At 41.0% G+C, this 22187-nt stretch overlaps 1 protein-coding gene across 1 annotated transcript in view; it reads right to left on the bottom strand.

Annotated features, from left to right (window-relative positions):
* LOC121934850 (cell migration inducing hyaluronidase 1) overlaps positions 1-22187 on the bottom strand; it is a 57009-nt gene that overhangs the window by 28540 nt on the left and 6282 nt on the right. The window contains exons 5-10 of the mRNA XM_042475743.1: positions 19156-19335; positions 15909-15979; positions 14938-15033; positions 13340-13458; positions 12395-12536; positions 8348-8539 (exon numbers count right to left, since the gene is read on the bottom strand). Of these exons, the coding sequence (XP_042331677.1) occupies positions 8348-8539; positions 12395-12536; positions 13340-13458; positions 14938-15033; positions 15909-15979; positions 19156-19335 (800 nt within the window). The remainder of the gene's footprint in view (positions 1-8347; positions 8540-12394; positions 12537-13339; positions 13459-14937; positions 15034-15908; positions 15980-19155; positions 19336-22187) is intronic.

Below are 22187 nucleotides of genomic sequence, written 5' to 3' on the forward strand. Positions count from 1 at the left end.
CTGAGTCTTGTTCAGTGCTTGTACAGACATGCTAAGAATTTTAAATGCTAACAAGAATGTGGAATATGCACCAAGAAATCTCTATATAACATGTGCTAGCTGTTTGTTTTCATATCATGCTGTTGCTGACTTGCTGTAATAAAGATAAGGAAACCATCTCCAGTAGTTGTGTTTCCTCCTCATCCACTCCTCCATGCTTTTAGAAACATTGGCACCATGTTTGTCATGTCCATTAGCTTTAAAGTGGATGTCTTTGATATTTCATAGCAAACGCACACACAAGCACTTCTAGAGCAAGGCTTATACTGATAACTAAACATTCACATGACCAGAATTTTACTTATGTATTTAATATCCTGTGTTTCTTCTGACATGGGACACAGATAGGGTTGCCAGATGTCATAAGGCACAGTATTCCTGTCCTTTTAATGGGTGTGTAGAAGAAGAACTTCCAGCAAGTGTGGCTTGACACAATTTCCTTTTCTACACAACCATTAAAGAGAAAGAAGCCACATCCATTATTTCACCTGGCAATCCTAGACCCAGCAGATTGCAAGCTTAAAACAAAAAAGAGCCAAACCCTAAGGTATTTTAAAAGGTTAATATACAAGTAAGCAGGCTGTCCTATCACAATTAATATTAAATTAAATTAATGTTAAATTGTTAATTAAATCATGTCAAAATCATGTCAAAACTTTGCTGTAAGGATAAAAATGCAATATGCCCCTTTCAAACTGAGTTCAAAGTGCAAAACAAGAAGAGAGGGAAGGGGAGGATAAGGTGTAATCTTGCTCTCCCCAGGAGGCTCAGGCAAAAGCAAACTCCTGAAGCCTTTTCTCACGTGTGTTTTGTTCACTAATAATTTTGGCCACCTTGATCACATTCTGATGCTGCTTGGCCACATGTGTCCCAGTTTTCATCTGTAAATTATTGGGGAATAAGTCCTCCCCGTGTTGAGAATCAGCCAAATGAGATGGCTGCCCCTGGCAGCATATTTGGGGGCGTCATTAAAGGATACAACAAAATGATTAGCTCTTTAATCTTTTCAGAGACACAGCTGTGTTAATCCGTAATATCCGTATGCAAAGAGATCTTATAGCACCCTTGAAACTAACTGTACAAAAAACAGTATAGCTTTTGCAGACTTACTCAGGAAGTAGACCAAGCCTACAAAAGCTTATGCAACAACTTCTTTTGCACAGTTAGTTTCAAAGGTGCTACAAGATCCCTTTGCATATTTAATTTATTGTTATTGTATTTTTTTACTGCCAAGGATAGGGAGAGCCATTTATAAGATTTTCTGCCTTGTGTACCAAAAAAACTTGGCCCCCAGATTTCATCTTGACTTTGGGGAAGGGCACCATTTGTTCCTTTCCCTTAGGCAGTTACATGTCTTTGGGCAGCCATCCCATGCAGTTCAGGGCGGGGGAACCTTTGCTTCTGCAAACATTTTTGAGCAGAGTTCCCTATATCCCATTGGCCATGCTAGATGAAATTTGGGGAGTTGGAATCCAAGTATTTGAAGATCCAAAGGTTCTCCACCCCTGATATATTTCATGTCTGGTCTTTAGAAGGCAGGAGAGAACTCATTTATTTGACAAAGCGTTCCCTCCAGGAATTTTTGGTGTGGGTGTGCTTTTTGGTGGTTTTTTAAAAATTAATTTATTTGTTTATTTTGCATAGCACTTAAGTTTTTAACATCTTTTAGCTTTTGGGGGAGAGGTTTTCTTTTTTATCTGATGTCCATATGTCGCCTCAAGCAGAGGGAGAGGCAGGTTGTAAATATCTGAAAGACAAAAGTGCACAAGAGACCTGCAGTGGCAAAAACACTGTGCTGCACAATGTTGGCTAACAAACATAGCACATGCTGCCAATTTACATTAGACGCTTGATGTGCAACCAGTCCATGGGGCATACTGGACACAGGTGTGGAAGAACTGCGCAATTTATACGGAGGCAGAAACATCTCACCCAGAAGGACTGTAAATTAGTTTGTATGGCAGGAGCAAAATGGGATTTGCCGGAGAATCAGCTAAGCATGGGCAAGCAGTTTTGATGCTGCCAGCCCTACTGCTAATATCACAGGTGGGGAATGTTTCTTACCCTCTAGACTACTTCCCCTTGTAGGTAACCTTCCAAAGATTACATGGTGCCAGTTCTGGGTGGGGACAAAGCCATACACTCACCCACCATTCATTCACACACATGCATTTGAGCATGCATTTAGACACACAAATATCTGCAGAGAGAGAGAGAGAGCACACAACTGAACCTATGCATCTTTATAAACCTCTAGCTGAAGTCCACAAAAGGCAGTTGAAAGCCTAAATGTTGCACTGGGTACAATTGTTGCAATGTGACTCAAAAAGGGCAGTCAGCCTTTCAAGCTACACATCTGAGAAGTGGCAGTGGCAGTTTCTAGATGTTCTTCTAGAGTAGTGGTTCCCAACCTTTGGTCCTCCAGACATTTTGGACATCAGCTCCCATACTTTCTGACTGTTGGCCAAGTTGGCTGGATCTTCCTGCATCTAAAGTCTAAAACAAATGGAACAGTGGTTCCCAACTTGCTTTCCATCGTCCTTCAGAAGTTTTGTACTTCCAACTTTCTAAAGTCCGAGTCAGTATGGTCAATGCTCAGGAAATCTGAGAGTTGGAAGTACCAAACACATGGAGGACCAACATTTGAGTCAAGTGCACACACACTTGGGGAAGTGAGGTGTATATGCCACATGGCCAGCAGTCCCTTTAAAGTGCCCTCTAGGGCATTGGTTCCAAAACTGTGGTCCTCCTGATGTTTTGGAATTCAGTTCCTAGAATTCCTGACTGTTGGCCAAGCTAGCTAGGTTTCTGGGAGCTGAAGTCCAAAAGACCTAGAGGACCAAACTTTGAGGATCACTGCTCTTGGGTAAAGTATGCTACTTCATACTTTCCATTAGCATCTTTACACAAAATGGAGAAAATGCCATTTTTATTGGTTTGTACAGTATGTGTACACAATTAGCAGTGTTACAACCACAAAACTTAACTACAAATGATAGATACTGGTATTTGAGATCCAGCCAGCTATACAAAAGGGAATGATTTGTTCCTTTAAGAAAAAGTACAGATGGACAATCCTTGGGAAACTAACCCAACTATCTGATTTGAGGAGCATCCAGCTCTGATGTATTCCTCTTGCACATTTGGATTCCCACAGTCTGAACATGGGTGCCTCTGTTGTTAATCAGACTTTGACAGTCCAGTGTGGTTCAAGATATAAACAGAGATGAACTGTGATCAGCCATCTATTGGAGAATGGCCTGGTCTGAACAATTATGTGGCCCACCAGTTCATTCATGTTTTTATCTGGTACATTAAAAGGCTGTTGCATAATTCCTGCAACTTATCAGGGTTGGAAGTAGCTTCACATAAATTCCCGTACTTTATAGATAAGGTTGGGGACTTTTCCCCCCCTTGTTCTTTGTTTGATCTTCCACACTCATATCCCACCCTTCCTGCTTTCCTTTATCTGCCTGAATTATCTGTGTTTTTCTAATTCTGCAAGTTCAGATGCAATGCATCTAAGTGTCTGAACTAATTCCCACAAAGACAGGAGTGACAAGATTGACAATCTCAATTTCACACCCTTTGGGCATGTACATGGTTAATTGCATTCTGTCTCTTATCTCCTTTTCTACAACAAAATTCGACTTCTTTCCAAATCAATGCATTTAGCACAGGGTAGCAGAAATAAACTCTATTTTATTTCTTAAGGGGCTACCCAGGTTCTTTGTCATTTTATGCTTTTAGTTATGATAGTGCTATACAATATGATTTAAGGGAAACAGAAAATTACACAGGTCTAGAATATTACGCCATAAAAATCACCATTGGCTAACAGGTGATGTTGTTTTGTTCTATATCAGGATGGTACAGATTAGTAAAGGGGAATAGGGGGACGTAAATGTTAATGCTTTCTTGCACAAATGAAGTAATTCAGACAAGCAATGAAAGCTCACTCCCCAACACAGCCCAATAAGATGGTCAAGTTCATGACTACATCTACACAACAGAAATAATCCAGAAATTCTGGGATTTGTAGTTTTCTGGACTATTTCGTTTTCTCTGCTAGAGTGCTCTGGTGCACAACAAGCTACAAATCCCAGGTACAAATTCACAAATTTTATACAAATCCAAATGCATCTGAGGCAGTAGACTGAAGTCTCTGAAAGCTCATGCTGCCAATTTCTTTCTTTCAGTTAGTCTGAAACGTGATACAAAATCTCATTTTTACAGACTAACACAGCTATATCTTTGAATTCTACAAATCCCAGGATTCTATAGAATTGAGCCATGGAAGGTAAAGCAGTGTCAAACTGGATTATTTCTGCATGGCGGATACAGCCCCTGTCTAGAATTAATTAGCTGCACCAGTCATTGGGAATACTCTAGCTCTCGATTCCTGCACTGAGCAGCAATTTAAACTAGGGACCCAGCTGCAGAATTATAGCACCATTATTCCATTTTGACTGCCATGGTTCCATCCCATTGAATCCTGGGATTTGGAGGTTAGGGAGAGATCTTTCAAATTCTCAACCTAAGTGTTCAGGTGCTTCACTAAACTATAAACCCCAGGATTGCACAGGATGCATTTGTGGTGCTTCACTTAGGGAACTGGTTGATCAGCAAAGAAATCAGCCGGGTGCTAGGGAACCCTAGCCATTTTAGGCTTGGGACACTGCCTTTTAATAATAGGAAATAACCAAAAGTAATTTCCTGGTGTTTTAAAAGAAGGTCTCTCCTGGGCCTAGAATGGCCCGGGGGGGGGGGGATGAACACATTTGTGGGCAAGGAATACAACCCATGGACCACACTTTGCCCCTTTAAAGAGATTAGGGCTTTGCTTTTTACTGGAGATAATGAGCAAAAAGATGGCTCCCTGCATGCCTACCTTACCTAGACAGATCTCTTATTTTAGTAAAAGAAGAGCCTCTATGTGATTGCCTTTCAGGATAAAGAATGGTCCTCCAAGTATCCTGGTATTTCAGATGGTTGGTAAATCCAACCATCACTCTGTTAACTCTAATTAATCATTGGAGTTTATCACACTGGGGCTGGTTTCGGCATTAAAGAGAGATTAAGGTGCATTTAAAGCATCCTGCAAATGAAGTAGAAATGGTGAGTAATTGTGTGAATGATTATCACATACAATTGCGCAAATAAAGTGATATCGGAAATGCATTGTGAAATTGGTTCATTTAATTTTTCCAGGATATTCATGGGATGGGATAAACTCCCGATCATCTTCATGTGATAAACTCCATTGTTTATGGAGAATACCTTATGCCCCATTCAGCTATAGCACACATGCTTTGTTTTCCTGGGCCTTCAAGCTATTTCTGAATTATGGTGACCCCAACACAAATGTATCACAGGACTTTCTTGGCAAGATTTGTTGAGAGGGGATTTACCTTTGTCTTACACTGAGATTGAGAGAGTTTATCTTGCCCAAGATCACGTTTGTATAAATGTGAAAGAAAGAGAGCATTGGATTGCTACTGAGCATAGCCAGATGTCCATTCCTTATTGATTGTCCGCAGTTGCCCAGTTTCCAACTGTTCCTCTAAAATTCTGCTTATAAAGTAAGCACAATTTATTAGCAGGAAGTGTCCAAAATAGCTCAGCTCAGCTCGGCTCGGCCAAACATCCTATGCTGAGTGTATGAAAATATTGCTAAAAGATGAGAACACAGATTATAATTAGATTTTTTGCTCGGTCATGAGAGGTATTATAAAAACCACAACATTATAGCGTAAACATTTCCAGCTCTGTTGTGTTAAAGGATTTTAAAGCTGGCTAAAACCAGCCATAAAACACTTATCATTGCCATTTTTACGACAACCCATTAGAGTCCCCTGCATTCTCCAGCAGCGCTTCTTTGCCTTTTAATAGTGGTGTTTGTTGTTGTGAGCCTTCAAGTCATTTCTGACTCATGACGAGCCAAAGGTGAATCTAGCAGGGATTTTATTGGCAAGATTTATTCAGAAGAGGTTTGTCATTGCTGCCTTCTGAGACTGGGATACTTGCCCAAGTGTTGGACTGGGACTCTGGGAAACCAGGGTTTGAATCCTGCTTGGCCATGGAAACCTAATGAGTTTCCATGGCCTAACTGGAATTCAAACCCTGGTCTCCCAGAGTCTCAGTCCAACACTTAAACCACTATACCAAAATAAAACAAGTAGATACAGTTTTTTCCAGCATGGCATTATAGTCATGAGAAATTCTTGGGTGCTGATTTGCAGTCTACCATGCTGCTTTCTCCACCTGCCTTTATCTATTTCTCTTTACAAAAATGCACAAAACCAGGGCATTCCTACAATAGTCAGCTCCAGACCTCCTAAAGTGAGACAGGTTTCTGGATCCCTAAACTTGTTGCTTGCTGTCGTGTGCTTTCCAATCATTTCTGACCTGTGGTGACCTTAAGGAGAATCTATAATGGGATTTCCTTGGCAAGACTTGTTCAGAAGTGGTTTGTCATTGCTTTCTTTTGAGGCTGAGAGAGTATGAGTTAGCCAAGGTCACCCAGTGGGTTTACATGCCAGAACATGGATTTGAACCCTGGTCTCCCAGAGTGGTAATCTAACATTCACTTGGCTCCTGCTTTCCTAAAATATCACTGATCAAGCTTTCTCAAAAGGAAATAATATTCTGCTTTTTTCGATGAACATTGTGTTTTAGGTACAAGGAAGAATTTTCTATGTGTGCCACCTCACCAAGGAGCTGTGGTCAAAAAGTACATGTTGCTTTGCCCACTTAAGATCTCATAAGCCCCTTGCTACCTTGCAAAGCCCTGCAAAGTTGCCATTTGCAGGGAAGGTGATGCTTAACTCATGTTCCTCCATTCCCCCCCCCCCAACTTTTCCACCCCATCACTGTTTTCAGATGCCTCTGGAACTTTAAAAATACATCCAGTTACAGCTTTATTTTCATTGACTATCTCCCAAAATTGTTCTCATGATGTCATCTGTGTCACACACATTTAATGTGGTTTTTCCAATCATCTAAGTGTTGCTGGGGAAAGGGAAGGAAGGGGAAAAAACAATACTATATTTTGCCACAGAGAGCTGCCTGCCATCTATAGTCATGAGACTGTGATGCATTTGCCATCACAACAATATTTTTCTTGGCACAAGCCATCAGCTTCCTTTGAGCCCATTCAAGAATGCGCCAAGACGCTACAGCGCTTACTGATCCAGTTGCATCAGAGATAATGGGGCATGTTACTGAGATAATGGGGCATGTTGTTACTCACTCCCAGATTTGGGAGTGAGTTTTGGGTGGGATATGTTGCTCAAATTATTCTTTAGCAGTAACGCTTAGGGCTTTACCGCATGAGCCCTGTTCTTGCAGCAATCATATCAGGTGGGAAAAGGAAAACATACCGCATTCAGAATGCCAATGTCACATATCTTTGGAACTATGCGACTTGGGCTGCTGCCGCCATTGCACTTTAACTACACTTCCCTGCCTTATGCCCTACCCGGCTTGCTTTTTACTGTTTTTATTTTTTATTTTTATTTATTTGTCTTTTAGCTCATGCAATTCCAGATCTCTGCTACAATAATGTCAGTAAAATGTTTTTAAAAAGAATGAAATGGGGGGGGGGGGGGGAGGTAACTGGGATGTTTGCAAATAGCAAACAGGATGGGGGATAAGGGGAGAGGAGAGGACACTGACACCACATGACTGACAATATCGCAACTGGCCTGATAGCAATGTTTTGCACCTGGACACTTGTACCATTGACAGCTCATTGATGGATTTTCCCTGTCAATGAAAAGGGACACCATAATCATTATGGGGGGGACGCCAGAAGCAAAGGACAAAATGGTGCCTGATTTTGATTCCATGTACAGAAGTGAACTAGAATGGCAAGAGGACTTTATTCATGATGGGATAATGCCTATACTGTACCTGAGGGCAACAGATTCATTAAGACAGGAGATACACATCTCCATTTAGTTGCCCAAATGACTGCTAGCTTTGGTGGGTTTATCTGGAAAATATCCACTCTCTTCTTTCTTGCTGTCTTTTGTGCCATCTTTTCCTCCTTGGCCTATTTATTCACCTATCACTATTCTTGTATTTAAACCAAATGTACTAAGCTGGTTCCCTGTGTTCCTTTAAAAACACAAAGTCAAATAAATCATAAAACAAATTCACTGATTATAGTCATAAAGTAAAGTACTGTATTAACAAACAAAGTTTGTAAGGAGAGGAGGGATGAGGGAGGGAGAGAAAAAACTCTCCTTCATACTGACACTGGTTCCAGAAACCTTAACATCAAATTCCAAAGAGAGAATCATACCTGCCACTTTGACTTCATTATGTCCACAGGCTCTGCACGGCAAGATCTGGAATTCTTCTGCTTGATGCATGGAATAATCTGTACTGGCCACAACAATCTTATCTCCAACTTTCCACGACTGCACATTATCTGCCAGTCTCAAGATGGAGCTGTTTACATTGGTGTCAACAATGACAGTAAGCTTGGGTCTCACTGTAGAGAAGGAGGGGAAAGATGGGGAAAGACAGAAGAGTAATTAAGATGATTCCTCAATCACCAAGTTTCAATACCCCCCCACAACATTTTACAGAGGAAAACTGGGATACATGTGGCTGTGTAATATCAGAGTGTGGTCAAGATGACCAAAGTTATTAATGAGGAAGAACAGACAAGCAAGGAGAGGATGCAGCAGTTTGTTTTTGCTTTCGTCTACTGGGAAAGGTAAGATTCTGCCACTCCTCTCGCCTTTGTTGAGTTAGTTCAGACCAAACTACTTATAGAATCATAAAATGATAGAGTTGGAAGAGACCACAAGGGCCATCAGTCCAACCCCCTGCCATGCAGGAACTCTCAGTCAAAGCATACCTGACAGACCACCATCCAGCCTCTACACTTTGCTTTTGCACTTTGCACTTTTGTACTTTTGCACTCTGAATCCCATATGCAGCAACTGAAGTAAGCTAAGGACAAAGGGGGAAAGTGGGAGGTGGAGAGAGAAACTGGGACATTTCAACAGAGGCTCAAGATGGGGGATGTAGAAGATTAACCGGGACTGTTCTTGCCAAATCAGGACAGTTGGAGGGTAGGCACAGTTTTCACTTAAGCTTACAGAACATTTTTGGTGGTGCAAACTCTTCATGGTAGTACTCACAGTGCCACAAAGAAGAGAGTCTCTCTTTCACACACTAGAGATAGTACAATCCCCAGTTTATTAGAATAATGTGAGAGTCATAGAGTGATAACCTGGCAATATAGTGGTTAGTATGTTGGATTTGGCTGAAAAGGGCTGGATGAGAAAGGTAAAGAAAGATAGAATATGTCCTCAAACAGCATAGAGCTAAAAGCAAGATTCTGCATGAGTTTCTTTTCCCAGCACTCGAGGAAAACACTTTATCTCAAAACCAACAATCAACGTCTAGCAGCTTTCATATCCATTAGGTTTTTTGTAAAGCCCAAATTCTCACTACAAAGACAAAGCAAAATACCAAATAGCCAGAGCAACTGATTGTGTACTTTGTGATAAAAGTTTTAACCTTGGCACAGAGAAAGCTCTTTATAGTATTAAAAAGATCAGGATATTGGTGGACAAGTTGATTTATGCTCCCTGAAGATTCAGGTGGCCATCCCCCCCCCCAAAAAGCAACATCATATTCAATTCTGGGCAATTTTCATCCCCAAAACTGCACAGTATGCTAGCCAAATGTGCAAAACATGCAAATCCACTCCACCTACCAACACCACCCCAAATATCTCTATTTTCAACAGAGTCCTTCTCAAAGCAATGGCCAGAAGTATAGTTGCGCCTCCATTTGTGCATACTTCAGTTCCGTGACCCTCGCTTACTTGTGGAGAAGGTTAAAATGGGGCACGCACTTCTATTCAAGCCTATGGATACTTTGGCCTGTGGCGGGTGTAGCCTATGTGGGAATCGTCTAGGACAATGTTTCCCAAACTTTGGTCCTCCAGATGTTTTGGACTACAGCTCCCAGAATTCCTGACCATTAACCCATCTGGCTGGGGCTACTGGAAGCTGAAGTCCAAAACATCAGGAGAACCAAAGGTTGAGTGGCAGATTATAAAATCATTCCCACTATTTAAAATGTCAGAGCACTGGCCCTCTAAGGCCTGGCTCCACTGCTTTTCACATCAACCCTGCTCTTTTAAATCAACAAAAACAAATCCTTGCTTTTCACACCAATAAAACCAAGTGGCAGAATGTCCCCAGTTAAGTATGAGACAGATTCTGCAACCATGCTACTGGATCTGAGTTGGTGTTTTTAATTGGTTTGCACAATTCAAGAAGGACTACAAAATAGGACCTATTCATTCTATATTGGCAAATGTGTTTTTCCACTAACCCCTTAACTAAATTTAAATGCAGCTCTCCATGGCTCAGTTGCACCACTCCCTTTTCCTCCCAGCATTTATGGCCAATCTGAGCTGTCATTTCAAGATGCTGCAGAAGCCAACATAATGACTGTTTTAAATGCCAGTTAACAAAAATGAGCACCTTTTTGACTCCCTAAAAAGGTTAAAAGAATTCCATAGAACCATTAGCTTCCTTAAAAAAAAAATCAAAGATGGCAAAAACAAAAAAAAAAGTTTTTTTTATTGGGGGGGGGGGGGGGAGATTATAATATTAACTAAAATAAATACTTTGTTGGCTTGATGGAGCAGAGAACTTTTGTGGGTTGTACTGAGTATTTCAATGTAGTTTGGCTGGAAATTAGCAATGCCAGTATGTCACTCCGTTCCACTCCAGTTTGTTTGTCTTGGGCCCATTTCCATACATGGAACGGAAAAATGATCAGGCATGGTTCCTGATTGAAAATATCCCAGGCTCATTCCCTGGCATCTCTAGGGCTGCTTCTGGTCAATGCAGACCAAAGCAAGGGAAATGGTGGTCCTCAAAATGTGGTTGGACTCTACTTCCCACCAGCCCTTGCCAGATCATTTAATGCTGAAGGTTAAGAGTGGTACTTTATCAAGATGTGGAGTATCTACATCTTCTCTACCAGTAGCACAAAGGATGGACCCAAGTTCTGCCTTGCACCAAGCGAGCTTCCTATGTGCTTGTATAAAGATGTTTAAAACATATGGTACTCATTGAGAAAATGATAAAGCGCAGCCTAATTTTTCACACTTTGGGAATGTTTCTCTTTTGCAAAAGAATAACATTTGTGTGCAGAAAACTATGTCTCCTGAAGACACTGTTTTCTGGGCAATGAGGCTGTTCCTTCTGAAAATGGAGGCACTATACTGACATCATGTTAAGTAGCCACTGACAGAACTAACTCATCTGTGAATTTCTCCAGTACTTTGGTAGAATCCAAAGGAGGCATAATTCACTTCAGACTAAAAATATAATTCTTCACTAATTTTCTTTTCAAGGGGAGCATTGAGCAATTTCAGCATTTTTTTCCCTGCTGTGAGAAAATCTTTCGAACAGTTCTTACTCTGCACAAAACTTGCAAAATGTGCCTGTATTGCACAGAAACAACATTTTCTAACCAAGAAATAGCATTCTCTACACAGAAAGTAACATTTCTGCATAGAAATACCATTTTCCATATAAAACAACCATGTGCAAATTTTGTGTAGACTTTGACTTTGAAAATTCTCATTAATGTGGGATTTGTCTCATCAGGGTTTTTCAACACTGAAAACAAATTGTTTTCAACCATTTTTCAACCATATTCAAATATGTTTTTCCATCTCTCTACTTCAAACTATAGATGGATGGTGTCATTTCTGAGTTCTCCCTGTGAACAAGAAAATATTGAGAAACACCAACTCAATGCAGGTAGAAAGGTAGGGCATCAGGCAAAAAAAAACCCCATCAAACCTGGCCTAGAGTTTTTGCTTTGGTAGTTTTTAACTTATATTAAGCTATTTGAAAGTTCCTCCATCTAAAGAAAATAAAATAGTACCCAAATGAAAACGAATAGTTTAAATAGCAACCCCAAGTTCCTAGCACCTCATCCAGCTGCATGTGTAGATTGTATTATTCAAATAGTCTGACCCTGGATTCCTGGATTTTTTAAAATGTCTTTAAACTGCTAAATGCTTTGTGACTATACTGCTGGGAGATGCATGTGAGGACTAGTAACTTAATGTGGAGAATGGGAAGTTGGTAAGCAGAAATGAGAGAGGGAAAGAGAAACTGTGCAAATGAAGCAGTTTCAGATTTTCATGTAAATCCTCCATTACAGAAGTATGTACAGTTCTGCGGTTAAGTCTAGCTTCATGTATATATAATAAAGAAATAGGTCAGTAGAAGCAAGTTTCAGCATAGAAGTCTCTTTTCCTAATCTTATGGTGCCTAGTTTTCCAAAATGAATCACATACCAGGCTTGCCGCATAAAAAGCGCACTCTGTAGTTATGGCAGCCTCCATGAGCTTGTTCTGGACCACGGCAAAAGAACCTATAATCTCGACCATTTTTGTAGAGAACCTCAGTTGTTAATTTAGCTCCATCAAGAGTGAATGCCTGGGATAAAAACAAATACAAACCAAGGAGTCGTCAAATGTAAAAAATTAAATATGAAAATATGCTCTGCCATATCTTGAGGAAAAGAGAGCAGATATGTGTGCTTTCACATCAAACAATGCACTACAACAGAAGAGGCAGAATACAAGTAGGATAAAGTGCACACTAGTTTGAGCTCACTGGAGGAAAAGTGGGATATAAATCTAACACTAAAGAATAAGAAACAAAATTGTGGCCCCATATAGACAGGCCAAAATAAAGCTGCTTTGCTTCACTTTGGAGGTTTGCTGATGAAATGATGCATGTGTCCTAAGAGGCCAGAAGCCACACCAAAGCCATGCTTCAGTCCTAAGGACTGGAGCACAGCTTTGGTGCAGCTTCTGGACTCTTAGGATGCATGCATCATTTAAACAGCATACCTTCAAAGTGACCCGAAGCAGCTTTATTTTGGCCTGTCTGTATAGATAGTTAACCTTCTTAAAGTCCTACTCTGCTAGGTAATGGCATAGAAGTGTCCCTAGGTTCTCCAGCGTCACTCCAACAAAGCATGAAATCTGGCATATTCTACCAAGTTGTTAGCCTTTGGAGCACAGCCCTGGAAGAAATTCCAGCTAAGAACAGAGAGGAGGTCAGTCACTGTTGATGAATTAATTACAGAAACCATGAATGCAACAGAATGTGTGAAATACTTACTAGCTGTTGTGAAGAAGGGGCTACCAGCATTAATGAAACACACATCTTCAAGGCAAAAGACAGTTAGTAGAGGTGGCAATAAGGAAGAACAGCCAGCTTGGCTGACATACCTGGATATCAACAGGGTTGTCACAAACTTCTGGGTGAGCAGCTCGGAAGTCTGAGAGTCTCTCCCCACCTTTGGATTTGGATTTTTCAGGCTTTTCAAACCATTCAGTCCATGCAACATCTGGTGGAGAGGGAAAGCCGTTGATTCAACAAAAGGTCATTAGGACAGAAAACCCTTAACCAATGTGACAAAAATGTGCTCCATGGATGTTGATGCCAAACCCTGTTAAGTTTCTTCAGCTACTGCCCACTCCCTGGCATTCACTCTGGATCTGTCAGCTGCTATTTGAGGATGTTACGAAGTGCATCAAACACGGAGGGACATGGGAAGGAAGGAGAGGAAGCCTTGTGTGGCTAAAAAAAAATGGGAGTCACAGTTACAATATCATGCAGCCTTCCTCAATCTGCCAATCCTTTATACATGTTGGCACCAAAAATCCTATACTGCCTGGGGATGATGGGAATGGCAATGAAGCCATGGACGGTGCTGGGCTGGGGAAGACTGCCATGCAGCAATGCTCCAGTATTCTCTTTGTTTATTAGCCAATAATGAAAAAATAATGGCTGTACGCTCAAGGCCTAATATATGGGATCACTTGCCTGGAGTTTCTATGTGTGGGGTCCAAATTCAAATTTGATGTGGACAGTAAACACATGCCAGCATTGATTATCTGGCCCAATTGCGGCCATCTATCTTCTATAGCAAGGGGAACGAAGCTCACATGATCTGGAATAGTGTGTTGTAGTAGTTAAAAGTGCAGGACTACAATCTGAGAAATCCAGACTCAGATCTCCACTGAGCTCACTATTTATGTCCATCAATCTTTGTGGGGATTATCTAGGAAGGAGACATGTGCACTGCATTGAGCTCCTTGGAGGAAGATGGGATGTAAATAAAAAACAAATACATGTGAGGGCTATTCATGTGTGGTGTCCATGCCTGCATTTCCAGTCGAGTGATAAGTGCGCCCTACTGTTTCAAAATGCATGCCATCTCCTATTGAATTTTCATAATAATTTCATAATAAGTGTGACTATATAAGCAGCAAACCAATGGCAAGCCGCCTCTGAGCAAATCTTGCCAAGAAAACTCCATGATACGGTTGCCACAAGTCAGAAATGCCTTGAAGGAACACAGCAGCAGCAAATACAAGCAAGATCTTTTTTTCGTGTTGCTGTTTTGGTTGGAGGCATTGCTAATGGAACCGGTTCTGAACCACGATGGAATACTGGTTGCAAAAAGGTGGTGATTTAATGTTGCAATTAATCTTACATTTTACAGAGAATGAGGATGTCAACTTGTAATTTTCCTACGCATTTGTTAGCTAATCATAGGTCTCCATCTGAACAAGTATGGATGATAATGACAAACAATAACTATAGTTAGAAAACAAGCATCACTGTTTATCCAACCTCTGGTTGGTTCATTGCAAGGCATACATTTCACTCTGTGGTAACAGAACAGCTTTTACTAAGCCCAGAGGAATGATTATGTATACAACAAGGAGGGGGGAAAATTGCAACTGTATTATTTAGCTGCCTGCATGTGCTCTCATTTTCAAACTAGCCAAGAGGAAGGAAGAGGAGGAGATAATCTCACCTTGAACCCACTCACTGGTTGCAGACACATTAAAATGCTCTCCGTTTTCTGCTTGGAACACTTTGAATACTCTGGCTACTGCTGAGCCTTTGCGTCCTATCAAAAAAAATTAAATTAAATTAATAGAAATGTGATAGCCATCTTGAAATATCTAAAGCAATGCCATGTTGAAGATGGAGCAAGTTCCAGAAACTAAGGTTTCCAGACGCTTTGAAGGCAGGGTGTTTATACAATTCATGCCTCAAAAGCAGCTGTAAACTGGAATGAAGTCATGCTCCAGGGCTAAAAACTGGAGCAAAAAGAAACCCGGACAGTCCAACTCAAAACACAAAACACATATCTTTGCTGCTGCATATAAATGCCCTGGCGCAAGTGTGGGGCTGCGGCAAATCAAAGAAATGAAAGTGCGACAATTCCAATGGATGTAATTACAATATACACAAGCCAGACAGTCCAACAGTGGGGCATGGGGTGAAGCGGGTTAAAGGGGGCATGTAGGGGGTGCCTCCATGGTTGTGCCTTGCCAGTGTATCACTTGCACACCGAGGTAGAGTATTGTGCATGTGACTGTGTGTTTGGTGAAAGGGGTGGCCATGCAATGGGATGGCATCTGGGTGGATATGGGAGGTACTTGCTTTCTTTAGTCATAGTTCCTCCTTTCATCGCCACACAAACCAGCTCACAAAGTTTAATTTGAAAATCAGAGTTTGCAGCTGGTCCTGCTGCTGTCTTTCAATTCAGACTGCAGACAAACTCAAGCTCAAGAGGCTTTTGCACCATACATTTATGAAGCTATGTCACAAATAGATAGAATACAAAAGCCAGCATATAATGCTGCACCGTGATTTTTCTGCTGTATGTCTGAAAAACTCATGGTTTGTGGGTTATTAGTTATGATTTTGGGAGCTATTCTGGACACAACTGTTTAATCTGGACCCCTACTTGCATAGCTGCCATTTCCTTCCAGTTACCTTGGTATTCTATGTGGTCTTCAACAGAAGTAGAAGGGCTTCCTTTTACTGTGATAAAGCTCCATGGATGCCTAGGAAAAATTGGAACAAGAAAATTATTGTATTTATTCACATCAAAAATGTGTTTACCGTGACAGTTCCTTTGCTCCCTTTTTCATGACCATAGGACCAATCTCGGTTATGAGATAGGCACCTTCTATGAAGCTGTGGAGCCCAGCAGGGAGCTACTGGGAAACCATTCTGGAAAAATTGGACCACTAAGATTCCTATGTATTTGAGCCTCCTTTTACTCCTCCAATTACAGAAATTGTAAATTTACAACACTTTAGAAATAAACCAATTATTATTATTATTATTATTATTATTATTATTATTATTCAATCAGAAGTCTTCTAAATGATCAAGCACTAAGAAATATGAAGACAGCCATTGTTGAGCTCTCCAGGAATACTAAAGGCTGCCTGCCATCTATCCTATCTACATCTACTTGAGAGTAAGTTACATTGAACACATGGAAGGTATTTCTAAACACACCCTGCACTTGTAAAAGTATTCATCTTCATGAATGTTTTAATGACAATGGATGGGGAAAGTATTTTGCTCTCCCTTTCCAAATGAATGCAAGTAGGCAAAATGAATAACAACCTGGCTGTGAACGTTGAGCCCATCGCACCTTTAAAAACAGCTCTAATGTCCCTGTGTAAAGGTAAACCATTCTTTTCACCTCATCCTATAGTATAGAATGAACTTATATTTGGAAAACAGTGAACAATAGAAAGCCAAACACAGAATCATACATAGACACAGATTTAAATACATACATTTATATCGCTGCACAGAACGCTGACTTTGCAAACTTCCTACAGACTATACAGAACCCAGAAATGTAATTTTGAAAACAAACATATAATTCTATGGGGAAAATAGTAAATGATTTTAAATAGTTTAATCCCCAGTTCCATAGTTCAATTGCATAGGGTGCAGGAATAATAATTCTGTAAAAACATTAGCCACTGTTTTTCTCTTTGAGGGCAATTTCCAATTGACACTGACAAGAGTTGGAAGGAGTGCTGATTGACTGTCCTCCAACCCAAGAAAAATGAAAGATGCATCTGATTAAAATCAACACCATAATAAATTTGCCATTTAAAAGATGTTACAAGATTGTTACCTGTGAAAACCTGGTAAATACCTTTTCAAAGCCAAGGTGATTTGGGGGCAGGCCCATACAAATTGCAACAAGGGATGCTTAAGGAATTCTATTCTACCAATTCTGACATGATCTGACATGACCTCCACTATCTTTGCATTTCATCAATGTTCCATTGCAGCTCTGGCCTCAAAATATCATATCCAAATTAGATCTGACAAATCTGCCTATTTTACATTTTGTAAAGTGTATGTGTTTTCCGAGCACAGGTTTGCTCCATTCCATTTCTACATTAGAAAGCAATTGGCAGGGCACTGTGCACAGATGGAAAATTGTGTTTGGTTTAGTGGGTTGCTAGTTGCACAGCATCAACTTTCCAAAGTTATCAGTGGTTTACATAAGCTGATAGTCATGGCTAGAAAATCATGGCTGCCCAGAAAGAAGGATGAACTGCAAGGGCTGAAGTAAAACAAATGTTATCAAAAACAAATGCTGTTGGTTTTGGAGGGAGGGAGAATGAGTTTTATTGTGTATTATTCTATTTTAACCTTGTTGTAAGCCGCCTCGATCCTGCGGGAGAGGTGGGATAAAAATACTTACTTTTTTTGGACAACTCCCAGAATCGCACAGCAATTGGCCATGTTCCCTGGAGATTTCTGGGGAGTTGTAGCCCAAAAATGCTCCCCAGCTCTCATTAAAATATAACATCCTAAACTGCAATGGTCACTTTTGCTCAAAACTGCCACCCCATCCTCCACTCAAGATGCAGCAATGTCTGATTTTGATTCTATGCAACAAACCTAGGAGAAACGTCTAAGACAACTGCCAAACAGAGACAGCAAGATTTGTCAGGGAGCCAAGTGTGACTGCTGGCACTTTCCCTCTCGGTGACACATAGGCAAAGGCATTTGGACAACTATGATCTCCATCCAAATGAGTGGGATGGACTAGCAGGAGAAACAGCATGCTGACTGCTTTGAATTACTGGGAGGGTTTTGTTATTGTTCTCATATGCATGCCTATCTGTTAAAATCAAAACAATGCGAATGAAATCTGTTTGATAAACTTAATACAGTAGGGAAACAGCATTCTATGCAAACACACAGACACAGACAGACAGACACACCCTCAAAAGCAAGAAAGGTACAAAGGTTCTTCACATCCAACATGGAACAATGTCTCCTGCAGTGTGACCCTAGGCATGTTAACTCAAAAGGCAAATTTATTTCTAGATTGGTTTTATGGGGACAGCCAATGTAGTGATTTGAGCTCAGACAACAACTCTGCAGATCATGGTTCAAATCCCTCTTCGACCATGCAAGTCACAGTCTCTCAGGTTCAAAGGAAAGCAAATGCAACCCCCTTCTGAACAGATCTTATCAAGAAAACCCTGTGATAGGTTCCCCTTAGTGTTGCCATAAGCCAGAAATAACTAGAAGGGACACAACAACAAATGTTTCATGGGGCTGCAGCTCAGTTGCCAAGTCTAGAAGACAGAACTGAGGCTGGGGAGTATCAGTGGAAAATCTCTATCTAACTGGCATGATGAGGCTTTTTCGAGGATAGTCAAAATTCATGGCATGCAGGGTTGGAAGTCAGGAAGTAGCTATTAATGAGTTTGTGTTTACCTAAATATCAAATGAAAGCATTGATGTCAGTTAATCTAACCATGTATTTCTCTGTATAATTAACACATTATCCACATTCATAAATTACACAACACAGAGATTTTTCTCTACATGATAATACAGGGTTTGGCATCTCTTTCAGCCTATATAAAAGGAAAAGCTTTCAGGCTTTCAATTAGGAGAGATCCCTTATAATAAGGGGCACCTGTCAACTAGACCAACCCTAGACTTTCCTCAATAAAGTGACATTTGCTCTCAAGCTCTGAAGAATCTCAATCAAACATCTGCAGCCAAGGTACTGAATCCCTTTCAGACTGTCTCATTAATACTCAATGTGGAATGGAAGACAATTTTTTACAAACTGTGTGAGGATGTCTGTGCTTCTGGAAAATAAGCGGTATTATTTTAGCTACAGGAAGAAAACAATAAGGCCTCTGTGCTGTGCTGCCTTGACCAAGCAGGCTCCTACCTAAAGCCGAGGTGGAGGAAATGCTTGCTGCCCAGTTTGGTCATTGCTTTCCTGGCTGAGTCATCCAAATTCTTGGATCCTTCATCATTCACTGCAACTGACAGGATCATGCCATCACCAACTGCATTCAAATACTGGACAAGGCGGATGCTTTCGCCTTTGAGCTTGTAGGTGTCAAATCTAAAGAAATGAAGAAGAGCAGGTTAGCATGAGCAACAGCAGCAACATATAATTATCCATAGATGAAGTGGAGAATAAAGGTATATGGTGACCATCTGGTTTTTTTTCTGCAGCAACTCATAGCTAAGCTCTGTCTAAAACAATGGATGATACAGAAGGTTTAAGAAAATGACACTCTTCCAATAACATATTCTTATTGACATGATGGGGAACCCCCCAAGATGGAGAACCTTCATGCACTGACTCAATTCAGCCCATGGAGATAAGTCCATGGGAGGTTTGAGGACCTCCTTCCATATTCTAACTCCCATTGCTCTGGACTCTGAGAGACAGGCACACCTTCTCCATACTTTGACCCAGCAGCTGGTTTGAGGCCCTCCTTCCATGTTCCAAACTGCCATTGCCATGGCCTCTGAAAGAAAGAAGAGAAGCTAGCATCTGCTGGACATAATCCCTTCCTCCACTGCCATTCCTTTTTCTTCTGTGTCATGCCTTGTGCGTCATGCCAGTTCCTAAGGGCTGGGAACTGTCAAATTAATGATTAGTAAGTCACCCTGGAAGACTTTTTTGGCTGAAGGACTGGGGTATAAATACTTTAAATCAAGTGTGCAAAGAATGGTCGGTTGACTGAATTTGACCTGCCAGGGCCATTTTTCTATTCCTCAAGGGGGCAAAAAAAATTGCTCTGAAATGACCGCTAGGAATATGGACAGCATTTCTACCATGACTGATAGAAAGTTGTTGTCCATCTGCCACCACCATGTCTTCTAGGGTACCAGAAAGGCCTAAATCATTGTGAGAATGCCCCCATGCCCCATAGGGCATAATTGGTAGAATTTGAGAACAATTTATTTTGCAGGAATGGATGCAATGGGGGGTATGGCCCATTAGGTCTCCTAATGCAGTGTACTAGCCTTCAGCAACTGCCCACGCTCCTGGAAATTAACCAACCAACCAATCACTCAATTGATCAATCTGTCAGGTCCACTCAATAGTTATTGCTACAGAAAGACAAATGTTCTCTCTAGTACTGAGTGAAGAAAGCCCATTCTTATCCCCAATCATGACCAAAATGTAGAGCAGTGTTTCCCCATCCAGTGCGAAAGGAAGGCAGCTTCTTTCTCACATTGACCCTCATGTCTCTCCTGTAGAGAAAAAGGGACTCTGATGAAGTGAGCAACCACAGTTCCCCAAACGCCATCTGGCCACATTTTAGAAGGCAATCTCCCCCTCCCAAAGGCAGAAGCATTTTCTTCTAAAATGTTATATTCTGTTGGCCTTTGAACACACGCTCTTTTCACATAGGAACTCTCACTGTGACGTCTGCTTACAACATTAGGCTCTTGAAACAGCTTACGGCAGATCTAAACAAAATACTTCACACCAACACCAAAAGCCCATGCAGGTAATAATATAGCCAAAACTAATATAGCGTAATATATCCAAATAGTAATATATCCAAAACCCACTCCAGGAAAAATTCCACTAGGCTTTTGGATGTCAGGCATGCATGTCTCTCACAAGATGAAAGAGAAGATGCCACAAGGAGATCCCCAATTTATATTTATGGCAAAATACATGCCGGAGGTGGTGATGGTGGAGACCCAAACATTGACATATAGGATCCTTATAGCTTTCTACTATCAGCAAACTCCTCAACTTTTGCTAGTGTGGCACTTCAAATATAACTCAGTACAAGGGTTTTCAGTGCACGTGTATGAAGGATTTTCCTTTTCATAGCAGAGCTGGGAACTAAATCCTTAAAAATCATGACACTTACTACTTTTACACTTTGGACAGTGGAAACATTTTCCTATGGGAAATTTTTGTGGGTGGATGACACACATGTTTGAGCTCCTAGATTGGTTCAGAACTTCTATAAGAAGTATTTTGGCAAGCCTTGGTCATGACTGATGTATCTTAGTTAATTTGTCAACCATGTCTTATCTAGGTAATCTTTTCATGTATGATGTTTTCTGACTTTTGCTATTGCTGTCTGTGCTTTGCCTGGGGTGGGGCAGAATATCATAGAGCCCATAGCCTCACAGGCCTCTCAGCCATGCAAAAGACTCTTTACTGCTCTGCAACCATGTTGGAGTGGGCCTGGTGTGTTGGGAGGGGTGAGCAGCTGCAGATGATGTAGGATCCTTGTAGGAACCAAAGTCATTGTAGGGTTGGATGGTAACAAGTGGGAAAATATTCAGGCTTTTGGGAGGGGAGAGTGACTTGCGGGGAGTTCTTAAAAGTGAAACCTATGCTGTAGCCACAGATCTGGCAATGAACATGTCACTGTATTGAGCCTAATCTTCAATAAAAACTTTTTTTGATTCACCCATGCAGTCTATTCTTTAAGTTAAGCAGAGACAGGGTATCACAGCAGATAGCTGCCCATACTCTTTTGGAACGCATCGAGAGAAAGACATTCTGGAATCTCCCTGGCTCATTGCTAAACTACTCCTACCACCAAGAAGTTGATTCTAATGCTCAATTGAAATCTAACCTCCTGTAACTACAAACCATTAAAACTGGTCCTACCAACTAGGACAGCAAAGAACAGGCCTGCCCTCTCCTCTCTGTGACAGCCCTTGAGGTATTTAAAGAATGCAATCATGTTACCCCTCTACAGTATTTCTCTTCATCAAATTGAACATAACTGAAAAATTATGAGCAATTGCTGGAGTGCAACTAGAGAAGGGCAACCAAAATGGTGGAAACCATTCCTTATAAGGAGAGACTTAGGGAGCTGGGTATGTTTAGCCTAAAGAAGAGATGGTTGGGAGGTGATATGATAACCCTGTTTAAGTATCTGAGGATAGAGCAAGCTTGTTTTCCGCTGCTCCAGAGAATGACAC

The sequence above is a fragment of the Sceloporus undulatus genome, chromosome 6 (genome assembly GCF_019175285.1).
Source record: "Sceloporus undulatus isolate JIND9_A2432 ecotype Alabama chromosome 6, SceUnd_v1.1, whole genome shotgun sequence".
Classification (NCBI taxonomy): domain Eukaryota; kingdom Metazoa; phylum Chordata; class Lepidosauria; order Squamata; family Phrynosomatidae; genus Sceloporus; species Sceloporus undulatus.